Here is a 23,696-nt window from a genome sequence, read left to right as displayed (position 1 = left end):
CCTCGGAGCTGTAGCATTTCCCCTAAGAGTTCACTTTCAATCGATCAAAAAATTTTCAATTTCATCACATAATTTCCATTTTAAACATTGTGCAATACATTTGGCGATTTGAAAATATTTTGGCGAATAGCAAAACAATGGACGGGGGAAATGCTGGCAGGAAAAACTGCAACGGCGGTGGATGATAGAAAAATAAACAATATTTTGGCAATAAAGTACGCTATGCACGTATTTCGATTCGGCTAAAAATGTTCGGCCATTGGCAAATATCCAAAATGTATACAGATTTAAAAGAGGGATTATTATGAGCATATACGTTTGAAATGTAGCTCAAGCTCTTGGCCTGGTCAAATAACGAATAAGTGAAAGTTTCTAGAAGACAAACGCATCCCTATCACCTACTTTGACTTGGGAACCGCAAAATGCGCAATAAGAGCTGCCCTACAAGTCCATAAAAGTCCCAAATCCCTTTTCCGTTCGTGACCAAGCATCAATTGCGGATTTCATTATCCGCCGCCCGCCTGCAACTTTGTCAAATAGCACGTATACGTATGTAGTTAACACATACCTACACGAAAAAAATTATCCTCTCTATTATGAAATGTTCATAAAAATATATATATATTTTATATTATATATTATATATATATTATATATATATTTTTAATGAATTATATATACAAAAAAATCTAAAAATGTAGTTTTCAAATGTTGTTTTTGAAACTTTACAAAGTAAATATACAAATATACAGCAAATTTCTTGACGTTCTTCTATATCATTGCATGATGCAATAAAAGAGCAGCTCAGAAGGATGTTGGCGTGTGGGCACCAGAGGCGGTGCTCTAAGTGAGCGTTCAAGGACGTGCATACATTACATTACGACGAGCATTCCGTTGCGAATCGAGGCATTAAACCATGAAATGCGACCGAAGCTAAAGGCAAAGCCAAAGCCAAAAGCCCTGCTAAATGAAAATCCAATGGAGGTGTTAACACTGCGTATGTGCGATATTTAATTAAAGCGCGGGGGCGTGACCATAGGGGCGTAGGTGTGCCGTTGTTTTCCTCGAAATGCAGCCACGTCCTTGCCTACTTTTCAGAGAGGTGTGAGAGAACGAGAGAGAACGCAGGAGAGAGTAGTTTCCCAACGAAGGGAGACGAACGCATCCAATGTTACCGAAGCCTGTCGCTTTCATTCAGTAGAAAACGCACTCTCCCACGTCTCATACTCTCCTTTCACCCACCCCCCGTTTCTCTCGGGAGATTCGTCTCTCTCTCCCCTTTTTTTGGCTACGCTGTTTTCAGCACGTGCGCCCGTTATTTTTCCGCTCATTCGATGTTGGTTCCTCGTCCGGTGTGGTTCACAGTTTTCATTCTATCGCAGTGCTCATAGTTATCTATCCGTGTTTGGGTGTGAGTGAGTGTGGAAAAGGCCGCAACAACAACAACCACAAAGAGAGCAGAAAAATCCGCCGAAAATTAGGTAAATGGCGAGCACAAGTGTTGCAACTGGTTAAAGGGGTAATACGCTTTAAAGTTCCACTGCAAGTAATTTTTTTATACCCAAAGAAAATATCTTAAGATTAGAACAATTTATCACACAATGATTGTGTCGACAGAAAAATATTTATGCACATAGATAAGTACGTACTCCTAATGCAAGATAAGTGTGGCAAAGGTTACATATTTTTATATTGACTAAGCTAAGGCTAAGGTGGTAACTTAGTACTAATCTTATGTGTAATTTTTTTCAAAAAATTTGTTTAAAACTTTAATTTGTCTCGGACTATCCAACATAAGAGTAAAAATTAATGCACCTGAGTCATTTGCATCAAGGACTTGTGGCAAAAAAAAACATCTATTTCCTGTGCTTTCTTTATTTTTCGATGTTTCCTTTTTCTTTTTATTTCACATACAAGCAAAGTGTGTTTTCATTTCAATGTTTACAATTTTTTTCTGCTTGGTTTTATTTATTTTGTTCAAAATAAAGCAGAACATTAAAAACGGTTTTTGTGTTGCCGAATTTCGTCTGCGACGTCAAAGATATTTTAATGTGGTCATATATGTGTATGTAGGTGTATATATGCACAAATCGGTTTTTAAAGAAAATTTCGCATGTTTACTTTGTTATATTTTTATAAAGCGGCACGCAAAATATCCATTTGGGGTTAAGCGCCAGACATCATCCATCAATTAGTCACTTAATTGTGGTATTAACGAGATTGCCAAAATAAAGATGATGACATCTACTTAACATATATAAGATAATCTAGGTCTTAGGGATAGTTTATTTATGGCCCCAAAAAATAATATATTTTCGTTTATTCACCTGTGCTTGGTTTTATTAAAGTTTATTACTTTTTAATGGGTCCAAGTTTCTTACTTTGTTAAAATATGTTTATCGCCTTCCTTTGCTTTTTTCGATATACAATTTGTCACAAAAGTGTTTTCGCGTGAAGATTTTTTTAGAAATTTCCCATTCTTATTGAAAAAAAAGCACTTTGCATTAAGTTTTGAGAAAGATTTTTTTATTTTATATTTTTTATGTATTTCTTAAGAATACACAAAAAACAAAACATTAATTTTCCATCTAACAAAAAGATATAACAAAAACAAAAAAAGTCAACATATTTTCCACTGTCAAATAAGTGTTTTCGTTTTAAGGAACTGGGTGATTACTTAACGGCCGACCATTTACTGGCTTATTTTCGAGCCTATTCTCATTTTTTGCCCAACTTATTATAATTTGGACAGTTCTTATATTCAATTTAAACAAATTTGCAATGTCTGCAGTACTATTCCCAATGGTATGGTTGTAATATACCAATTGGATCACATCAAAAGAAACTCTTTTGCCCGGCATTGTAAAACACTTATTTATACGACTATTAACGTCTGTAAGTACGGAGAACTGACATTGAACAGCTCAAAATGCATATTTATATCATCTAGTCGACCCTAAAAGCATATTCTAGAAAAAAAATTCGAGAAAACAACAGAAATGTAAAAACGAAAACACTTATTTGACAGTGGAGATTATGTAGACTTTTTTTGTTTTTGTTATATCTTTTTTGTTAGTTGAAAAATTTATGTTTTGTTTTTTGTGTATTCTTAAGAAATACATGAATAATATAAAATAAAAAAATCTATCTCAAAACTTATTGCATAGTGGTTTTTTCTTAATAAGAATGGGAAATTTCTAAAAAAATCTTCACGCGAAAACACTTTTGTGACAAATTGTATGTACATATTTACTGAATGGTAATTTGGATTTTTAGTAAACAGACTGTGGTTGCTTTTGACTGTTTGCCTTCCATTTGCATAATCAAATTTAGTTTATTACTCGCAGCTACATCAATTTAAATGCGAGTCTGAGAACTGGCCAATTGCAGAAACTATTTTATTTCGCCCAACCACCCTCCATCCCCCAGCTTTTTGTTCTTCTTTTGTTTGGAAAGTTCTCGAACGCTCTCAGGGGTTAATTACGGGAATAAGAACTTGGCACCCGTAAATTATTCAGCACTTCCCCTTTTCTTGCCAACTGTAAATTGCATCCAATTGGGTTTAATTGCTCAATCTGGAACCGCACTTGTGTGGCTATTTTTGCACTTCTAGATTGCACAATCGGGATTGGAAAAATCAAACATTTTACCCCGAATCCTAATTGACTTTTCTCTTTTCAGCTATGGATAAACAGAATGCAAAAATGTATGCAATTGCCGTCATAAGTTCGCTCATTGAAATTCGTAATAATTGAGCCTCCGAAAATGAACCAAAAGAGCATTTAGCCAAGAGAGAGAGAGAGAGTGAGATGCGCCCCCACTTTAACCGTTTCATTTGCAACGTCATCGTCATCTGAAGAGTACCTTCGAAGAAAAGAGAGCGCGCGAGCGCATTACGCCTTTGTTTACACGCCCATTTCACAACTCCCCCAAACGGATACATCATCTTAGGACTTGCTAAATGTGCACATCAAACCACTATTTGGATAATTAATGCAAAGGAATCCGCGATAAAAACGCAAGCGATAAAAGAGTCTGCGCAAAGAGAGTGCAGATAAAGAGAGGGAGGAAAGATAAAGAGAGCGAGCTGCGTTGGGCTCCAAAAGTCGCGTTCATTGTGTGTGGCTCCCATTTGGAAAAATTGCGTCTCGCGACACAACGTGCGTCCAAAGCAGCGGAAAGTTTTTCGATTCGCGGCCCGGTTATTGTAATTGTATATGCAATTGTGCTTCAAAAACTCCAGAGTCTTTGAAAATTTGTCATTGGGCAAACCAATAACACAAGCTAACCCATAAACCCATATCATCTAGTGTGACGAGTTTTAAATATCGATTTTTTTGGCTAACGCGCGTCGATGACCTCGCACACACCAATAACAACAACTATAAATACCACTACAATTGTGAGCTAAAAGCTGCAAGTACACGCAGAAAAAAAGCGCTCCAAAGCTGTGTCTAAGTTTTTAAGTAAGCCAAACGCTTTACATAATTGCCCCAGTGCCAAAAGAGGCAGCCACAACAAAAACAACGAAGAAAACAACGGCGTTGCAAGGGGGAAAACTCTCGATTGGAAGAAGGGGAAGAACAAGAAGGCGCAGAAGAGCCCCCGAAAAGAGCGGCACCCAAAAACCGCAGAGACACAGACACATGCTCAGATACCGTCTCGTGTCGACTCACTTCCTCAAGCAGCCGTAGTGTGCAAGCGAGCGAAACAGCGATACCCAAAGAGGGGGAGCGTGATTAAGTGAGCGAGTGCGAGAGCGTGGGTGTAACTGCAAGTGCAACAAGAGAGAGCGAGAGCGATCGCAGGACATAACTGGGCTATAAAAGCGCGACAGGTGCACTCTGCCTGCTCATTCACCGTTAGGCGGGCACTTCAATTGTTGCTAAGAGTCCTCTGGTCTCCCAGAAAGAGGCAGGAATCAGGATTCTAGCGCGTGGTTCTCAGATATACAGAGAGTGAGAGAGAGAGGAAGGAAATTCGCATCCGATCCGGCACTAAAATCCATTCACAACGTATTCGCTAGGAGTGTTACGCCTTTTGGGTCTGAGCTACAGCCTTGATAGCGAAAATGTGCAGAGATCGCGATATGAGTTTGTCGTAGATCAGCGCAACCGTCGTTACAAGGTCAAGAAAAAATCAAGCTCAAGAGCGAGTAGGAAGGTGAAGGGGGCAAGAGCCCAAGGGCCCCAACGAGAGAGATTGCGTGAGATTGCGAAATCCTGGACCACTAGCAACCACAATAACCAGATCTAGCTACCATACCAAAGTTAACAATATTAGCAAAAGGCCACAAAAAAAAAAAAAATAATTAAATATAAGTAAGGTTCCGTCATACCTTCCATTTCGGGTGCGCGTGTGAATCAACGGCAATGTGACTATCCTACGCAGCCGGGCTCTATCCAACGGTTTAAGCCGGTTCCAAAAAATTAATCCAGATTCGGGCCAAGTGATTTCGATCTTCAATTCGGTACGTTTCAATTTTTACAACCATCAAGTCCAGCGGAAAACGTCGTGCAACTGGCGAACGTACGGGGAAAAACCAGCAAGATTGAAGACTTTGGGAGAAATCTTTGGAAGTCCGTTAAGGCTTGCATTGTAAGTATTAGCCAAAGTTATCTTAAAAATAATAAATAATTTTGCAAATGAATTGAGGTTTGAATTTTGTATCAATACAAACTAATCTGACCAAGTGAATCAAACCAGGCGGACTCATCTTATTTACTAATTGAGACACTAAGAAAAAAATGGAAATTATTATTAACAGAAAGAATTAGTACGCTTCCAGATATTACTTAACTAAATTTTTTTGTACGTGCCCTTACAAATCGCAAAATGTTTTTCTACCGGTTATTTTGAGGTCATACGATATTGGTAAACACATTTCCAGTAACAAATATTGTAAATAATCCAATTCTATTTATCGGTGGGACGTCTAAATTTTACTCTGTTTTCACACCTGTCCTCCACAATTGCCTTTAATTGCTGTATTTGTATTTACATAAACAATTGCCAACTAATTGCGATGCGCACCATATAGGTATATAATATTTTGTTTATTTTTGCCACCACTGCGGCTTATAAAGAAATTAACACATTTGGCCAGGGATATAAAAAAGTTTGCAAAGGTAATCGGATCCATTGCATATTTTCAGACGCCTGTCACAAAAAATAACGAACGCTAAAATTTCCAGGAAAATCCCCCCTTATAAACATATTGATATCCATTTTAGCGCTCCCCAGTCGCTCATATTGAAGTCTATATAGTTATAGGGTTTTTTTATGCCCATGACAAACGAAAACCTTATCTTTTTAGGCTGGCTACTGATTTTTCCATTACATGCCCATTCAATCGATAAATTTTGTGCTCTGTTTTCTGTCTCTGTGTTGTTTGTTTATTGTTTCTCACTTACAGATATTGAGTTTGAGTCATGGCAAAACAGTAAGGCCTCTCTAACAACAACTCAACGGAAAGTTTTCCGAAAAAATTCCACTTGCCCATTTGCTTTATTTATTATCAAGGGGTTTTGCCATTTTGTAAATATAATGTAGCCTGTTTTGCGGAGCAGCTTTTCCTTCTGGCCCCTCGATTTCCCTGCCTTGTATGATTTCCATTGTCATGTCAGTTTTGTCGTGACGTGCAACGAAAATTGGTTTGTCGAGTGTGTTGACCCAAAAATTACCAACTTTATTGACAGTCTACGTTCGAATTTATTTGTATACCTACCTATCCCCAGAATATAACTGAAGGCAAACTAATTAAGTTGTAGTCTAGCCTCTAGAGGTTTGAACAATATTTTAAGAGTATTTTTACCCAGACGCCAAAAATCAATTAACGCTTAAACTAAAAAGATTAGCAAACAGAATTTTGCCAAATTGCGCGGTTTTATCTATTTTTAGTCTGCGTCCGATAAGTTCAATGTGTAAGCGATCAGTCGTGAGGTTTATTTTTGGCATTGTTTAAATTTCTATTTGGCATTCGGCCTGGTCCACTGAACAGCATCTATTATCATCTGGGATTACTGTTTGCCGAGACAGAAATCCACCTTCAGCATGGAAGTGGAATCGGGGGTATACTGTTCATATATACGCAAAAAATACTTTTATAAAGATGAATTGATAATAACTTAAATAATAAATCAAAGCTAAACAAAAGTTTTGAAATAGTTATTTACATTTTTTATTATTGTCTCCAAATATAATATAACTTTTGAGTTAAACAAGCAAAATCTGGAACAGGTTAATTAGCTCTCGGAACATTACTGTTGCACTTTCCTGAAAACGTGTTGTTTTGTCATTAAATTTTCTTTTGAATGCTGTGTAGCCACATGATCTCGCCGATCTCCATTCTTGAGATCATTCATTAAAAACCGCGAGTCATTGAAGAGCGATTGTATAAGAGACTTCGCATCCATTAGATGCATCCGCCAGGGTCTCGTTTGCGTGTCTCGTGACCAACTTTGACTGGTGGTCATGTGGCCTGAGTGTCTGGATCTAGTCGGCGATTGACACCAGGCAGCACACAAAAAGAGCGAACTATAATTCATGGCAATTCAAACACTTTTGGCTAAGAATACGAGACGCCGTCGTATTGTCCCGTCGAAAATTAAATGTTTTAATTTAAAATGAAGCCAGAGGGAATAAATTAAATAACAAAACCTGTTCATGTTTTACGTAGCTCGTAAATTATGGCAACGAGCATCCCCCTTTCTTCAGTCGCGGGCTTATTTTATTTATATACGAGTTGGCAAAGTTCACAAAACTGGAAAAAGAAATTTCTGATTGCTGTCGATTTTTTTATGAACTGGAGATGCCTTCATCAATTGAAATTGATTGATTCTAACGAAAGCGGGCAAAAATAAAGACACAAATAAAGAGAGCATAAAGCGGAATTTGTAAATTAATTGATGGATTCAAACGAGCGAAAAACAACAACAGAAAATGATCAAGTGACCAGCAATAAAGTGCTTACGTCACGAGCGGAAAATAGAGGATATGTACTTTGATCCTAAGAACCAGCGCTCATTTCCTGGCATTTGAAATGCACCTTTGCTTTTAGCCAGGCTTGTTTTTGCACTTGCTTTATTTTCCATATTTTCTTGACTCATTTGTCAAATTTTCTTAACTTCTATTTTATTTTTCTGTCCACATTTTTGCCGCTCTGCTTTGCTTGTTGTTTCAGCCACGCTTCATTAGAATTTTGTGTGCTTCGCATTTGCATTTCGGCTTTGGGCTTGGTAATATTCCATTGGCATTTCCCCATAACTTGTTGGGTAGTTTGATACTTCCCCCTTCCTCACTAATTTTGTATTCACTCTTAACTTCTGCGGAAAGTTGCGCAATCTTAGAAATTGCAGCCGAAAAGCACGTGACTGACATTAACCGATTTGAAGGGTATTTTTTGGGGGTGAGATAGACACTTGTTTAGTCGATACAATACAGCACTGATTGATGCCAACTGTAGTGGAAAGTTACGATTGTACGAGCTCCAAAAATAGAGCTGGCAAAAATAGAAGCAAGTTCCTTAGTTTCGGTTTTATAAACCACATATCAAGATCATGCCTGGACACTTGAGATGGCTGCTTGAAATTCCAGTGGCAGTACATAAATTTTGTTCGCTATCAGTTTCTGTGAATCGCTCTTCCCTTATCTAATCGGTGTGATTAATTGTCGTTCAATTATATGGCCACATATGTATCCATTAAAGGCAAATACGTGCCGTCAACTGAGTGCAACCAATATCTATTTGAAGACCCGCCAATTTGGAATTTCATTCTTTACTTTAAATGGGACTTTTCCGGCCTTGATTTCAATTGGTCTTTAAGGAAAGTGATTGAAGTAGGCAAACACGAAAACAGCCACGATAATTTCATTTGAATGGCTTTAAAAAGCAGCACGTAACAGATGTGAATCAATAAACATCTATTAACAGCTGTGTAGTCAAATATAACAAACATTTTATAAAATAAATCCAAGCAGATATCAACATAATTTCTAGACCAGATAATCATCAAAAATATTCCCTGCATTATGAAGTAATCTAATTATTCTATTAAATAATTAAATACCCCTTAAAAAAGCGAAACCTAGTAAACAATTGCAAGCGGGTTGTTTACGATTCGGTCGCCGAATTCCCTCGCCACTCGAATGGATGAAATGTCAACATCGCCGGCCGCTTTTATCGTGAGAGACTCTTCCCATATCAAAAATACAATTGCGCTAACACTGTTTACCCACTCGATTCCAAAGCGGAGACCTAAAACCTCTCAATGGGCGAATAGGAGAGCATTATCTTCTGGCCGACCTGCAATCGCCGGTTTACTACCGGTTTTAGCCGGCGCTAGGCAGTCTGAGGCTGTTGATTTTTCGATTATATTAGCCCGGTTACCAGGTAAATCCGATTTATCGGCCGGTGAAAATGTGTTTTCAATATTTGCCCCCCGTTGAAATTACTCGAGCAATTGGCTACTCTCGTCAGCAAGAAATATTCGCACGGGCTTGTTAAAATGCCCGAAATCTAACGTCTCACGGTTCGCATCACCTCAAATCGCGCATACGCCGCGTGGGCCAATTTTAGCATCACGGTGCGAGGCGACTCTGACGTTTCGCCGCTGGAGCTGCGAGGCTGCCTGTGGTTGTTGCTGTTGTTGTTGCTGTCACTGCAGAGCAACAAAGCCCCATAAAATCCCCATGCCATTGTACCCATGACTTTGTTTTCAAGCCGTTTTCGGCGGTAAACATATTGATTCCAGCGCGTGTCTCTTCAAAAAGTGTGCTACACGACCTTCTGTTCATTGGCCTAGGCCGAAGGATTATGGAATTTACGAGTTACCTGGCTTAATTTTTAAACCCCTTTTAAAATACTTTGCTTGGAAAATGGAAAGGCAATTGATTAAGCTGAATTTAATTAAAGTACATTATAATTTAATAGGCCTTTGATGGAGTATTAGAAAGTTAGAAAGAGTTTTCAAGGCAAATTAAAATCAACTTAAAAGCTTAGTTCATATTTTAATAAATAAATAATTTAGGAATGCTCTTTATTAAATCAACGACAAGATTTTCTAATTTGTTATCATTCCCAGCGCCCTTTTCAATTTATTGTTTTGCTTGATTGGTTCCGAAACTACTTAGTCTCCAATCGTCTGCAGTCCATAAATAGTCCATGACGAAAAAATCTTATCGAGAATGTCTGATCTTTATCTGCAAACCACAAACTGAAAGCGAAATTCGAATAAATGCCAATTCATTTGTGGGCTCGTGTCAGCTGCCATTTGGCGAGTGGGTATGTGGTTCGGTGGTTCAGTGGTTCAGTGCGGATTGTTATCCACATCGACCTTTTGCGGGAGCTTTTTGAGTCATGCACTTGTGTGGTTGCCTCTGTGTAAACAATTACTGAACCATTTTATTGCGTAAACAGTTCTGGAGAAGAAAACTCGCAATGACAGAGATAATATTTCCAGCTCTGATGAGTAAATCGTAGAACAAGTGAAATTACTTCCATTATACAATCAATACATTCGATTGTGTTGTTAATTAATGTGGTTCGATTTTCTAGCAATGTGTACATCAATTCCTAAATCAACAAACTCGACACGAGCTCATTTGAAGTCCACTTCATTATCCATTATAGGGTGTCTGACGACAGGCTTTCACTTTGCCCTATCTGTATTTCTTTAAATGTCTCCAGAACTAATTCCTCCTTCCGTTGCAGGGTTTAAGGCAGTCTAATTAATTTGATAAAAGCTAAGACCCTTCTTTAATAGTCTTTTCAACTGAAAATGCTTTGCACGCGCCTATCGTGTATTTTGGCAGTTTCGGTATTTTGATGGAAATTAAGTGTAATCATAAATATGTAATGCTTAAAATAGTATTTTATAAATACTCGTTCGCTTTTTAAGAGGTAGAACCAAAAATAAGGGCACACAAATGTTTGGGACAACTGCCAAGTGATGGTTGTAATATTTATCACTCATACGCCGTGTTGACTTTGGTATATAATAAAGAACCTTTTAAATTATTTAATAATATTCTTATAGCACTCGTAAACTTAATTTGTAAAAAAAACGGCTGTCCAATAATAGATATTGAGATAATGAAACACCATATGTCATATATTGCCTTTATACATATGTATATAGTACCCCTTCATCTCAATGTAAATGTGTGATTTTCGAAATGTTCTTGTTTCATTTTTGTTGCTGTTCTCGATCACGTTCGCCATTGACGTCACTTTAGGGCGCGTGGGTCTTAATTAGTTCGACTCGTTTGCGACCGGGCAGTTGACCGAAGATGCTCCGATGTTTGGTTAACCTAGAGGATTGTGACTCAGAGAATTCCAGCTCCCCCTCAACGTCGTCGCTGCCTCAATTTGTATTTTCACACACGTCGTGACATTGCACTTGAAATTCGTTTTTCAACGGCTGTGCTGCTTCGGATTTTCGCATTTGTGCCCGTGCATATTTCTGTGTTTATTTCCCGTCAACGGGAAGTGCAATTAACCGTTAGCCGCTAGCCGCTGGCCCTGTTTACCTGTGTTACCTGTCTTTCGGCCTCGGATCCCCCGAAATTCACTTCGATTAATCGATCGATTTGGACTGCGAACTCTAAATTCGATTGGAGTGCGAAACGCGTGTTGCAGGGGGCGTAAACAAGTGCATAAATTAATTCACCTCATTAATGTGGCCATAAAGTCTAGAGCTGCTGCTAATTTGCGGGCCAGATTTATTTTTAACCCTCTCGGCAACATTCAAGACCCAGCCTGATTATTCCCCCTCCGATAAGAAAATTAAAGGTTTACCCAAGACCGATCTCCTTTTAGACTTGTTAGCATTCCCGAGTCTTGTTTACCGAAGCTTTCGCACCTTTTGGCCGCCCTCTCTTTTGATTTCCCGATCGATCGGGAACTACTATATCCCACCGCGCAGGCGCGCTCTCTCGCCATAGCTCCACCGCTCTCGCGCGATTTTCGCATATAATTCGCGAGGTCGGAGCGGAATGGGTTTAATAGTGATTCGGTGCGCCCAAAGAAAGCAACGCCAGCGTTCTCCTCAAACTTTTTTGCTCGGCTGCGTCCGAGCCAAAAGCAAAGTAATCCAAAAGAAAACTCTCGGTAGCTGGAAAACACAAACGGAATCCGTTATTGCAAAAAACTAAGCAACCTCCACAACATGTGAAGTGATTTAAAACTTCTGACCTTTGAAACGGTTAAACGCTTAAGAAAACGGCAGACAAAAAAAAAAAAAACGTGAAAAGAAATTTCAATTAGTGTTTATTGAAATTTATTAACAGAGATTTAAGGCGTTGACATTTTTATTATAACTTTTATTGCCCAAAGGAAGTCTATTCAAATCAAACACTTGTGATCAGAACCCAAAGTGAACTGAATTAAATTCATTGTGATAATAAATCCAGTTAGACTGATTAAATTAGAGATTAGCAGACCAAAATGACGCCCAGGATTATCACATACATTTTGGTAAATATCTAGTGGTATTGGAAAATTATTTTTAACGACTAAGAATTTGAAGCCGATAATTTTGGATAATTTCACCATGTTTTTAAATTTCATAATTTTTTTCTTATATAACATTTCAACAATTTTATAAATCAAATTTTTATAAGACAAATTATTTCAATAAAAAGCTATTTTGCTTGATCCTTGTTCATTTGGTAGAATAATTTAAATTTTTCAAGTCAAAAGTTTATATAACAGAGAAGACAATCTTAAAGATTTTAACGTAAAACCTGCCTAGCAGTTGCCATAAATTATTTATCAGATCGTGTGCCGCTTATATAAGCTGGACATTTCGCTGAACTATTCGCGACTGCTGACTTTGATGATGGTTCATGACTGGGCACAAATAAGTGTATTTAGCAGAACATTACTCATACGACACGTTGTGCCGGGCACTTATTAACCCGGTTAATTGTGCCGGGGAAACGACATTTCTCTGGCTGCTTAATTATTTACAATTAACCGTTAAGTTTTGTCACGGCACTCAAATGGATTTTTCGCATTGTCTCACCGAGTTTCTCCTTTTCTCTCGATCTCTTTCTCAGTGCGGCATGCGCCATCCCACAACTGGGCTGAACGAAGACGACCTGAGTCGTCTCACTGGTTCATCATCGTCGACGGCCTCCTGCGGCAGCGCAGCCTCCTCGTCATCGTCCTCATCCTCGTCGTCGTCTTCCTCGAATCCCGCTGCCCGTCATGAGGTGGTCCGCAGTCCGGAGAAGCCGACGCCAGCGGCGGGCGGTGTGGATAAGAGCCACCAGAGCCACCTGAACAGTGGCTTCAGCTCCACCTACCTGCCGGAGATCATCCACCCGGCGCTGGAATGGCAGAAGTCGTCGCGCAAGCGCAAGGAGCGCCTGGACAGCAGCTCGGCCTTTGGCCAAGATCGCAAGCTGCAGCGCAGCAACAGCGAGGAGCTGCTCACGGAACTACCGGCCGCCCTGGTATCGCCCACCGCCCAGGTGGCCGCCAATCTGCTGGAGGCCCAGTGCGAGGTCATCCGACGGGTGTCCTCGGAGGACTTCAAGCGCACCGCCAGCTACGCCAACTATCGCCAGGAGTTCGAGCGCGGCGAGCAGGAGGAGGCCTCGGAGCTGGGCGAGAACAACGCCGCGCTGGCCAACCTGCCGGCCCAGGAGGCGGCCAAGGAGCGCGCCCGCCCGGAGACCAGTCCCGCCCGCCAGCCGCCGGCCAAGGAGGCCAGCGATGACTCCGAGTGCGAGCACGAGCGGCGCCGCAGCAGCGAGCGCTTCTGCAAGTCCCGCCAGCCGCCGGTCCGCAAGTCGGGCGTGGCCAAGAAGGGCGGTGGCGGTGGCTCCAAGTACCTGCCCTCCCGCCGGGACGAGCAGAGCGCCTACAAGTACGATCTGTCGGCCTTGAAGTACGAACGGAGGGGTTTCATCAGCAGCCGCAAGCAGCAGGGCATCCAGTCGGCCGCCGACCACAACGACAACAACCTGATCGACTTCCACCAGCAGCAGAAGGAGCTGCAGACGAAGAGGAGCGCCAGCATTTCGCCCACGCCGACCACCAGTTCCTCGGCGGGCAGCGACGACAGCACGCCCACTTCCAACGCCCCGGCGCCCATCAAGGCCAAGCCGCAGCGGCAGCAGCAGAGCCTGGACCTGACCTCCGCCCAGGAGTCGCTGCCCTGGGAGCGCGGCGATGAGCCGGCTCCGATTTTGAGCCGGCGGTACGCCCACTCGCGGCCGCACATCGGCGGCAACCTGGATGCGGCCGCCCAGCTGGCCAAGGCCATGCCGTATCCGCAGCAGCTGCCCAAGCAGGCGGCCACCGTGCAGCTGCACGCGGACATCGCCGACATGGACTGCTGCCTGGAGCCGATGGACGCGGTGCGGGCCTTCAGCTCGCTGGAGAACATGCGCACTCGCGACGTGATGCAACAGGTGCTGCCCGCCATGATGGTGGCCTTCCAGTCGCCCGAGGAGCGTCTCAAGGCCATCAATCGGCGCGTCACCGTGCTGAAGAAGAAGCTGGTCCAGCTGGAGGAGTCGCTGGAGCAGCGGCTGGGCTACCGGCCGTCCCAAGCGGAGCGACTGAACGACAAGTACATGAAGAACGCCCTCGCGGAGTTGAGCAAGCTGCGCAAGGAGCGGCACGAGCTGAAGACTGATCCCATCGCAGCCCTCGGCCTGAAGGTGGGCAGCGGCGGCGGAGGCGTCGGTGGCCAGGAGGTGGCCAAGAAGCTGGAGCGCATGAAGGCCACCCTCGCTGAAATCGAGCAGGTAATAGAAATCCCCCAAAGTTTATTTTTTTCCTCGCCCGCTGGCAAAATCACGAGACACGAAGACGCAGTTTTATGACAATTAGCAAGTGGGGCAGACGTCACAGCCGAAACCAGATACATATATACAATGGTGTGGGGGTAGGGGTGGTGGTATATAGTATAGGTGACAAGCCCAGCAATTTGGCAATAACTTTGATCTTGCCACATTGTCAAACGGCACTTGGTAAACATATTTTAAGAACAGAATTTTGTTTTGGTTAGAAAATGAAAACAAATTTCGCGGTTGAGAGATGTTTTAATGCCCCGTCAGAAGGCTTTTAGGAGATATAGGATATATGTAGGAATTATATGCCTATGTTATAAATATATCCCTTTAAAGGGTTTGGTAGAATATACAGCACTACATTTCTTTCAATGTTATTACAAATGAGGAATTGGCTTACGTAATTTGCTCAAAAACGAATGAATCCTGATTATGTCATTGTTTTCTAGACATTTCTATGGATTCTGTACAGACAGACCGAATGAAAACAATTTCCACATTCCAAATTAGGAGGTTTCTGCCGCATTATAATGGCTATCTATTTATATGCATATACCATAGGTATTTATGACATCCAGACAAGCCTCCACATTCTAAATATTGACAAATTAACGATACATTTGTCATAGAGCGGCGCAGACAAACACTTGGCCCATCGGAATCCGCTCGAAATTGAATTTCTGCCAAGAAAACAAAGTGTGCGCGAAATGATTTCCCTCGTTGGGCTGTGGGAAATTGGAAAAAGACCAGAGAGGCAGCCATCCAAGTGCGAATATATTATTGCTATAATGCAATGTCTGTATTGCAGGGGCATTATTTGTTTACAATACGGGTATATTCCGCATTTGTTTCTATTTCTGTTTTGGCGCTCTGGCATCTTCTTTTCGAATGTCTGCTGTTGTCGCCTAGTCATTGTCATAAACAAATCACAGGCGAGCCATACCTAATGCCACTGAATTATTGTCTTGTTTACCGGGCTGGGTGGTCTTTATCAGTTCACATTGTTGGCTACCGCCGCACTGATTACTTGCAATTTATCATTGGGTATCGAATTATACAACGCTACACAAGTAAAAGTTGACTTCAAGGTTGTAATGGCTGTTCCTCCTTTTACAGAATCTCAACGAGAAGCGCGTGAATGGAAACCGCTCCGAGCAGCTGGAGGATCTGAGCGCCGACCAACTGGTGCAGGAGAAGAGTGCCGTGCAGCATGGACTGCTGTACTTCGAGAGCCTCTATGGACACCCCATCACCAAGGAGGAGCGCGATGCCGCTCGACCGCTCTACGATCGCTATCGGCAACTGAAGCGTCTGGTCTCGCGCACCGTGATGTTCGGAGCGGGCACAGGCGTTCCCGAGCTGCCCACCATCCTGGAGCACGAGGCCATGGTGTTCGAGGCCACCTCCACACCGCAGCAGTATTCATCGAACAACAGCACCGAGACCACCAACTCGCCGAGCGACTCGAATGCCCCGAATACTCTCAACCAGAACGTTTCCTCCGACGAGTCGACGACCACCACCACCCTGACGGGTCCGGCGGCCGGAGGAACTGCCGCCAACCAGGAGCACCAGGCGGCCAGCGAGAACATCTCCGCGCTCAGTCTGGACCAGCTTTGGGAGCAGCTAGACCGAGCGCGCGACGAGAAATCCCTGCTTAAGTCCACCATCCGGGAGTACGAGTCCCTGTTCGAGGAGCAGAACGGACGCAAGATGCTGAAGCAGGACCGGCGGTCACTCGAGACGGAGACCTATGCCCAGTACAAGGAGAAGAAGGCCAAGGTCCGATTGCTCCAGGCGCTGATTAAGAAGCACATCGGCCACTAAGCTATGAATATCCTACTTCCATTCGACTTCTTTTCACCCACGCATGCGATACTTATTTATTTCATCATACCAACCAAACAAATACAAACCTAGATCTATACAAATTATATGTAGTTTTTAGACTTACATTTACCATATATTCTATAATGATACATTTTATGAATATTGTTGATTCCTTATTGTTTTTTGAAAACATCTATTGAGTAATTGTAATAAAAAAATTGAACATTATGAGACAAAGAGGAGTGATTGAGAAAGCAACCGCTAGGCATTTGATTCGGCCTCATCCCCTTCTTATTTAGACTCCCGCACGGAATTGATATCGAAATGAAACCCAAAAATCTGCAATATATTTTCACACTCTGCTTTTGAGTTATGTAAATCGTCATTGATGTTAAAAAATGACTTTGGCCTGATTTGTCCCACTTCGAAAACGGGGAGCACAGATTTTTCGATTATCTATAGTTTAAAACGATCCAAGAAAGGAGCAGGTCGAGACCCCAAATCAAATCATTACAAACTTTATAAATGTTGTCTAGTAGAAATGAACATTTTATATCGATATCTGAACTAGACTCTAGCGATCTATAAACAATATTACCGTCATTCTAGTTGTGCTTTTCATTAAATGTTTCAGTGTGCAAATGGCACGCACCCACACTCGAAAAAACAAAACTTCTAAAGCATTTGAGAGCGTTGGAAACGAAAGTCGAGTTGAGACGATCATAAGTTAGTATCGACTGCAGGCCAGGCGGCTGGAAGATGATTTGATTTCGTTGTGCAACAAGCAATTGGGTTTTTTGAAAGTGTATGCCCCCGCCCCCTAATCCATGCATGCGATATATGAATATACATATAAATATATATATATTTACAATGATAAAGAGTGTAAGGCCCAAGCCAAGCAAATACATATGTAACGTGTATTTAAACAACGTACACTTATATTTACATGTTTACATATACGAACATCCAAAACAAAATATATATACATATAGGACTCAACATTTACAAATTGAATATTCTTATATGCAGGCCACTTAATTGGGTCGATGTGGAAAGCAGAGCATTACAAGTATCTCCCAGCTCACTGAAGCGAATGAATGTCTATGCATAATTTGAAATGCAAAATAAAATATATCACGTTATATTAAATAAAATCTTTCGTATTTTTATTCATCGATAAGACTACATCAGATTTATTTATAGCATCGAGTGGGGGCTTCACAATCCGTCGGGTATCTGCAGAAGATAAGATAAAAATTAGTTTCGGTGTGGGAAGGTAAATCATACGGATGGAAATGAATATGACGGATCAGTCACGTGAATTATCGACATAGAAGTTCAGCTATATGCTTGTCTAGGTCTTCATCATGGTACGAAATGATAAGTTTGCGGGAAGTTAAGGAATACATACCACTAATCTCATGTGAATCCCAAAGCCGAATAAAGACAAGCAGTTTTTGAGGTTTTGCAATCTGAAAAAAACATACACAAACTAAAATTATTACAAAAGCCAAGTTTATTCGCAAGCCTCAGATAAAAGATTTATTTTTCAGCTTAGTATATCATCAATTATTCTTATGACAGGGATAACTGTTTGGCTTAAATAAGGTGTTCATCACAGAAAATGTTGTATCAATTTGTTTATGGCTTTATACCACCTACTCACCATTTTTAGGCAGGAAAGTTCTACGGGTAAGCCATCAGTTGAAATCATTTCCGTTTAAGCCTGAAATTTGAAAAAGAAGTGCTGATTAGCATAAATTGTATATTGCTCTACACAGTTAGCATATTTTTTCGGTTCAGTCGAAAAAAGTAGCAACACGCGTGAATTCAGGTATATGCTTGTCTATTGGTTTGTCATCAAAAAAAATAATTAAAATTCATAAGATTGTTGTATACACACCTTTTCGAGGCTGACTGAAGAACTTCATTCCACACTTAACGCCTTATATCTGAAATATAAAGTGGAATAGTTTTATTATAGGTTCTTACGTAAAAGGGGCAACATATTTTGAAAAATGAGTTTATCAGTACGTTAACCAATCGACATAATTTCTCCGACTGGGGCGGTATCTACAATCATCATAAAAATAAACCTAATTTGATAGTAGTGTAATTTAAAATGGGCGTACCTTCATTGCATTGTGGTCCATTTTAATTTCAACTAGGAATCCAAATATTCCAAAAATAAGATAGATATCTGAAAGATATACAAAAAAAAATTTGAATATAAGATCTTAGAAGTCACAAAATAAGTTTTCAAGTATGAATTTATCAGTACGTTTAACCAATCGACATAATTTCTCCGACTGGGGCGGTATCCGAAATCATCATTAAGTTTTATGTTTCAAGTATAAATAAAAAGTGAGCTTACCTTCAATTTTGCCAGTCATTTCCAAATTGTGATTATCATTCGATGTAATTCAAACCATTTACATAACTGAAAACATAAACATTTTAAAATTAGTTTCCAATTATGATAATATTCGGTTGCTTATAAAAGTTAATGTCAGCATATTTTATCATCAATTATTCTTATGACAGGGATAACTGTTTGGCTTAAATAAGGTGTTCATCATAAAAATGAAAATTAATTGGCTAGCAAAATGATGTTAAGCCTACCTTTTTTAATAAGTGACATTCCTTTCTTGCTTCATACTTTTGGATCCACATACCTATAAATAAAATAAGTGGATTAAAACACGTGGAATAAATATTTCTACAAGAAGAAAGAAAATATATATCAGCTTATTTTATCATCAATTATTCTTATGACAGGGATAACTGTTTGGCTTAAATAAGGTGTTCATCACTGCAATTAAATAAACATTTTTAATATTTTTTTTTTGCTTACCATTTTGGTTTTAAAATTTGACGATATTTTGAATGCATTTCAACCCGGTCTGAAAAATTTCAAAAGTTAAAATGTGTTTTCCATAATTTCAAGAAAGTTGTGAATTTTCAAGTCTCAGTCGGTTGAATATCAACATGATTGTTCGGTTATATGCTTGTCTATTGGTTTGACATCATAGAAAATTCATAAACAACTATTTTGAAACGATACTCACCGTTTTGAACCAAAATGCAGCAAAGTTGGAAACCATTTATTCAGTCCTGGAATGTTAACAGAGACTTTAATACGACTTTACTTAAGATTTTACATATAAAGAGTTAATGTATTAATCAGTATATTTAACCGTATCGTCATTATTCTTCCGACTGGGGCGGTATCGCTTACATCATAAAACTATTTGTTAGATTATAGATATTTAAAGATGCTACGCACCATGTTCAAAATCTATATTGCAAGTTCTGTAGCACTTCGCCAGTTTGAAAGTCACAAGAACATCTTCTGCAAATAAAAAAAATGTCTTTTAAAGAAAATATTTAGAAGAAGCACACTCGCTTATATATATAAAAAAAAAAAGTCAGCAGTAAATTTTTGCGTTGGATATAGAACAGTTTTCTTCATAGAATATCAAAGCGAGCCTCGTAAATGTTTCATCATACTTTTATAGAAGTTTTTTCAATGAAGGCAGGTTCTCACCTTGTAAGGCCGAAAAATTGACATTTATTAAAAAAATTGTGTTGAGAAAACGGTTAAAGATAAAAATCTGAAATTTGTAACTTTATTTGAAAACATATTTGTTTTGCGAAAAAAAATTTCAAAATTGAAAAATCAAAAAAGGGGCTGGAGGGGGCGTTCCTCAGTTGCAAAATTTCGGCAAAAAGGTGTCCCGCTTACGGAAGTGATTCAGCCAAAACGGGTAATCGGAAACACAAAAACCAAAAAGATTCTTAAAGTGTACAGTATTGTGCATAAAATGAACTAGGATCAGAAAAAAAAAAATGAAAATTGCAAAAGTTATTAGCTTTTGAAAAAAATTTCGATTTTCGCGCTTTTTTTCTCACTAATTATTTTCTCAATTAAACAGTTTTCAATATTTTTGGATAATCCTAGTTCATTTGCTAAAGGAAACAATTAGCAACATTTAAAAAAAAAATTGATGGCGATTGGTTAACCCCAACGCCTTCAATTACTTCCGTAAGGTCCGAAAACGTGGTTCCGAGATAAACGCGTTTAAAGTTTTGGCTTCCAATGGCCGGCGCTCGACATGTGCTCCATGTAAGGGCCTGTAATTTTTTTAATATTTCAAATTTGGATCTGAAATTTTTTGAGAACATTTTCGGAACATATATCTATACGATAAGCCAAAAAAAAAAAAAAAAATGAATTTTTTTTTTGCCACAAGGGGAGAACCTGCCTTAAGGCATATTTATTTACCTGTTGTTTTTGACTTTCTCAGCAATTCACACCGGGTTTATTTTAGCCATCAATCTAAACGAATTAGAGCAAATAAAATTTGAAAATTAGTTAATGGGAAATTGGAGCTGCAACGTTTATATTATTATTTGGACTCAGTTTCTAAGGTGTAAGTATTCATCAAAAACTTTCAAGAGTAGCAAATAATAATAAATCATCATATTCAGGATAGGCTTTTTATTTTGTTAGCTTTAAATATTCACCTTGGACGTGATTCATGTGGTGTCACATATTTCAGGGTTGGTTGCACCGAACTACTCTGCAAAAAGAAAGAAACCGAAAATGATTAAAATTTGTAAAAATCAAAATCCAATTTTTTTTTGCATGTTAAAGTCAGCAAGTTAAGTTTGCGTTGGATATGGAACAGTTTTCTTCATAAAATATCAAAGCGAGCTGGGTAAATGTTTCATCATACGTTTATAAATGTAACTTATTGTTATCTAATGTATATACAGTCGACTCTCGTTAATTCAAACCTGCGATAATTCGAACCTCTCTATAAATCAAAGTTATCACGAGGTCCCTACAAAATCTCTTTATATTTCGAACTAAATCAATACATTTTCATACACTTGGTAATTCGAACGAAAAAATCATTGATATTTAACAAAACCACGCGTTAATTCGAACTCATCAGCGTCTAACACTCGACAATTCAAAGTTGCAGAGAAAAAATTTTGCGACAAGTTCAAACTTGCCTTTGTTTTTGTTTTGATTATGTAGTTTTTGACGCACACACTTCTTACGAATTGGTTTGTGTAGTTATTCAGTTACTGTTACTCTTTCGTTGGTATGCATATTAAAAGTTAATGTTAGCTATGAGCCCTAGAAAGTATAAAGAACCTTTGGCAGAGGTGTCAGTTAAGGAAGCAAGATCCTCATTTGATACCTACAAAGCTTACATATGTCTACAAAACGAAAGTGATGAAAAAGTATTTCAGGCACTTTTTCTCTTAAAAAAAGTTATTGAGCAGTGTGAGCAGCAGAATTGTGCTTTAAAGCAAGCCAGTATAACAAAGTTCTTTCGAAAATTTCGAAATTTCGAACCATTTGATATTTCAAACACTCGATAATTCGAAATATTTCAAGAGTCCCTCGAGTTTCGAATTAACGAGAGTCGACTGTATACCTTTTTAGTCGCTTCAATTGAACTTCATTTGGATTATACCTGCAAATATAGAGCAGATATTCAGAACGTTAATATTTTGGGAAAATTGGTAGAAATAAATATTGTGGATTAAAAGTCAGCAAGTTAATTTTGCGTTGGATATGGAACAGTTTTCTTCATAAAATATCAAAGCGAGCTGGGTAAATGTTTCATCATACGTTTATAAGTGTAACTTATCGTAATCTAATGCATATATACCTTTCTAGCTAGAAATATATATTCGCTTCAATTGCATTTCATCTGGATTATACCTGCAATTATAGAGCAGATGTTCAGATCGTTAATATTTTGGGAAAATCAGTAGAAATTAATATTGTGGATTAAAAGTCAGCAAGTTATTTTTGCGTTGGATAGGAACAGTTCTCTTCATAGAAATCAAAGCGAGCTGGGTAAGTGTTTCATCATTCGTTTACTGAATCTATTAATTAAAATATAAAATAATTACCTCAACTGTCTCAGAAGTTTTAAATACAACTCCATTCATGTCCAGTCCGGTCCACCAACCTGCAAGATAGAAAACCGCAAGTTTAAAATAATTTATTCTAAATATGACTTAACAATTTATTTTTTTATAAATCAGTTTTTAAGGTGAAAGTATTCATCATCGACTTTCAAGAGTAGCAAATAATAATAAATCATCATTTACATGGTTTTTTTTAATATTAAATTGAATGTAAAGTTAAAGTACGTACCCTTTGGAGATTGACATCCACCATTTCGACGGTTTACTTTTATTTCTGAAAGAAATATACTACATTTTAATACACATATTAAGAAGGGAAGCTCTTATTTTGTATCAATCAAGTAAGTCAGCAGATTATTTTTGCGTTGGATATGGAACAGTTCTCTTCATTGATTATCAAAGCGAGCTGGGTAAATGTTTCATCATACAGATTTTTGCTAGATATATTATAACAATAGTTTAAAACAGTTCAGTACAAACTATAGCTCAAAAAATGCCGGTATAGTTACAAGTCGGAAAACAGCGTGGACCACTGTGACAGAAGCAGATTCTTTTTTTCAGATAATAGCATTGTAAACTATTGTTATAAGAGATCTGTATATATTTTATATCGAAACTAACCTTACTTTTCGACACATGTAAGATTTGTGGTAAAAACCAGTGAAACATATATTTCCCATTTCATTATAGTGCAGATGGTTGCTGCTACCGCGTGGCATTCTGTAAATGAAGAGAGCAACATAATTTATAATGCAATTCTATCACATAATGCGCTCAGCAACATGTGGATTTTTGGCCATCAGAATAGGAAACCAATCAACACGTCTTTTCAGACTGGGGCGGTACGATTTTATCAGCATTTTAACCAAGCCACATAGTTTCTATAGTTAATTTAAATATTAACTTACCCTTTTGAGAAATTTTAGTTGGGAATCAAGAGAGAAAACTCGACTAGCCATTTCCAAAGAAAAATTAAAATGGAAGAGTGCACGTGGTAATGTGACCGTAGCTGCATTTCTGAAAAATGTCTGTAGTATCGATAGGACAATCGATATTTCAGAGGGTAGTTCCAAAAGTGTAACCTCATTCAATAAGTAAAATTT

The 23,696-nt window shown here is 39.1% G+C and overlaps 1 protein-coding gene, 1 long non-coding RNA gene and 3 other non-coding genes across 12 annotated transcripts; 1 reads left to right on the top strand and 4 right to left on the bottom strand.

The window, feature by feature from the left end:
- Positions 1 to 1,350: 1,350 nt before the first annotated feature.
- LOC108093836 (protein FAM13A) lies at positions 1,351 to 16,863 on the top strand. Of its 2 annotated transcripts, XM_017194168.2 has the most exons (4): positions 1,351 to 1,481; positions 3,682 to 5,598; positions 13,060 to 14,760; positions 15,922 to 16,863. In XM_017194168.2, exons 3-4 carry the CDS (start codon positions 13,066 to 13,068, stop codon positions 16,630 to 16,632), a joined length of 2,406 nt encoding a protein of 801 aa, XP_017049657.1. In that variant the 5' UTR covers positions 1,351 to 1,481; positions 3,682 to 5,598; positions 13,060 to 13,065; the 3' UTR covers positions 16,633 to 16,863. The 2 variants fall into 2 exon arrangements, with proteins under 2 accessions (XP_017049657.1, XP_017049656.1); XM_017194167.2 differs by lacking the exons at positions 1,351 to 1,481; positions 3,682 to 5,598 and adding an exon at positions 11,952 to 12,475.
- Positions 16,864 to 17,777: 914 nt separating this feature from the next.
- Positions 17,778 to 23,597, bottom strand: LOC108093837. 7 transcript variants are annotated; one of them, XR_001771519.1, is made up of 18 exons: positions 23,502 to 23,597; positions 23,215 to 23,313; positions 22,823 to 22,867; positions 22,576 to 22,634; positions 22,329 to 22,381; positions 22,092 to 22,130; positions 21,166 to 21,221; positions 20,924 to 20,977; positions 19,925 to 19,990; positions 19,707 to 19,752; positions 19,493 to 19,541; positions 19,261 to 19,313; positions 19,013 to 19,078; positions 18,771 to 18,838; positions 18,542 to 18,590; positions 18,305 to 18,364; positions 18,050 to 18,110; positions 17,778 to 17,874 (listed from the first exon to the last, which is right to left on the bottom strand). It is a non-coding gene; the product is annotated as an uncharacterized LOC108093837 (long non-coding RNA). The 7 variants fall into 7 exon arrangements; XR_001771520.1 differs by having other exon boundaries at positions 21,166 to 21,216; XR_001771518.1 differs by lacking the exon at positions 22,092 to 22,130.
- LOC122320186 lies at positions 18,181 to 18,266 on the bottom strand. Its single transcript, XR_006245533.1, has one exon. It is a non-coding gene; the product is annotated as a small nucleolar RNA R38 (small nucleolar RNA).
- On the bottom strand, positions 19,142 to 19,225 carry LOC122320187. Its single transcript, XR_006245534.1, has one exon. It is a non-coding gene; the product is annotated as a small nucleolar RNA R38 (small nucleolar RNA).
- LOC122320188 lies at positions 19,375 to 19,458 on the bottom strand. The gene has a single exon (XR_006245535.1). It is a non-coding gene; the product is annotated as a small nucleolar RNA R38 (small nucleolar RNA).
- Positions 23,598 to 23,696: the final 99 nt, after the last annotated feature.

Source organism: Drosophila ficusphila, unplaced genomic scaffold (genome assembly GCF_018152265.1).
Source record: "Drosophila ficusphila isolate 14025-0441.05 unplaced genomic scaffold, ASM1815226v1 contig_414, whole genome shotgun sequence".
NCBI classification, from domain to species: Eukaryota; Metazoa; Arthropoda; class Insecta; order Diptera; family Drosophilidae; genus Drosophila; species Drosophila ficusphila.
This window is presented reverse-complemented; position numbering and strand designations above follow the sequence as displayed.

Excerpts from the sequence above, each read along its gene's own strand:
- LOC108093836 (XM_017194167.2), top strand. The coding sequence starts at position 12,446 with ATGACGCCCAGGATTATCACATACATTTTG. Across the intron at positions 12,476-13,059 it reads GGATTATCACATACATTTTG|TGCGGCATGCGCCATCCCAC; the intron begins GTAAATATCTAG and ends TCTCTTTCTCAG. Across the intron at positions 14,761-15,921 it reads CCCTCGCTGAAATCGAGCAG|AATCTCAACGAGAAGCGCGT; the intron begins GTAATAGAAATC and ends CTCCTTTTACAG.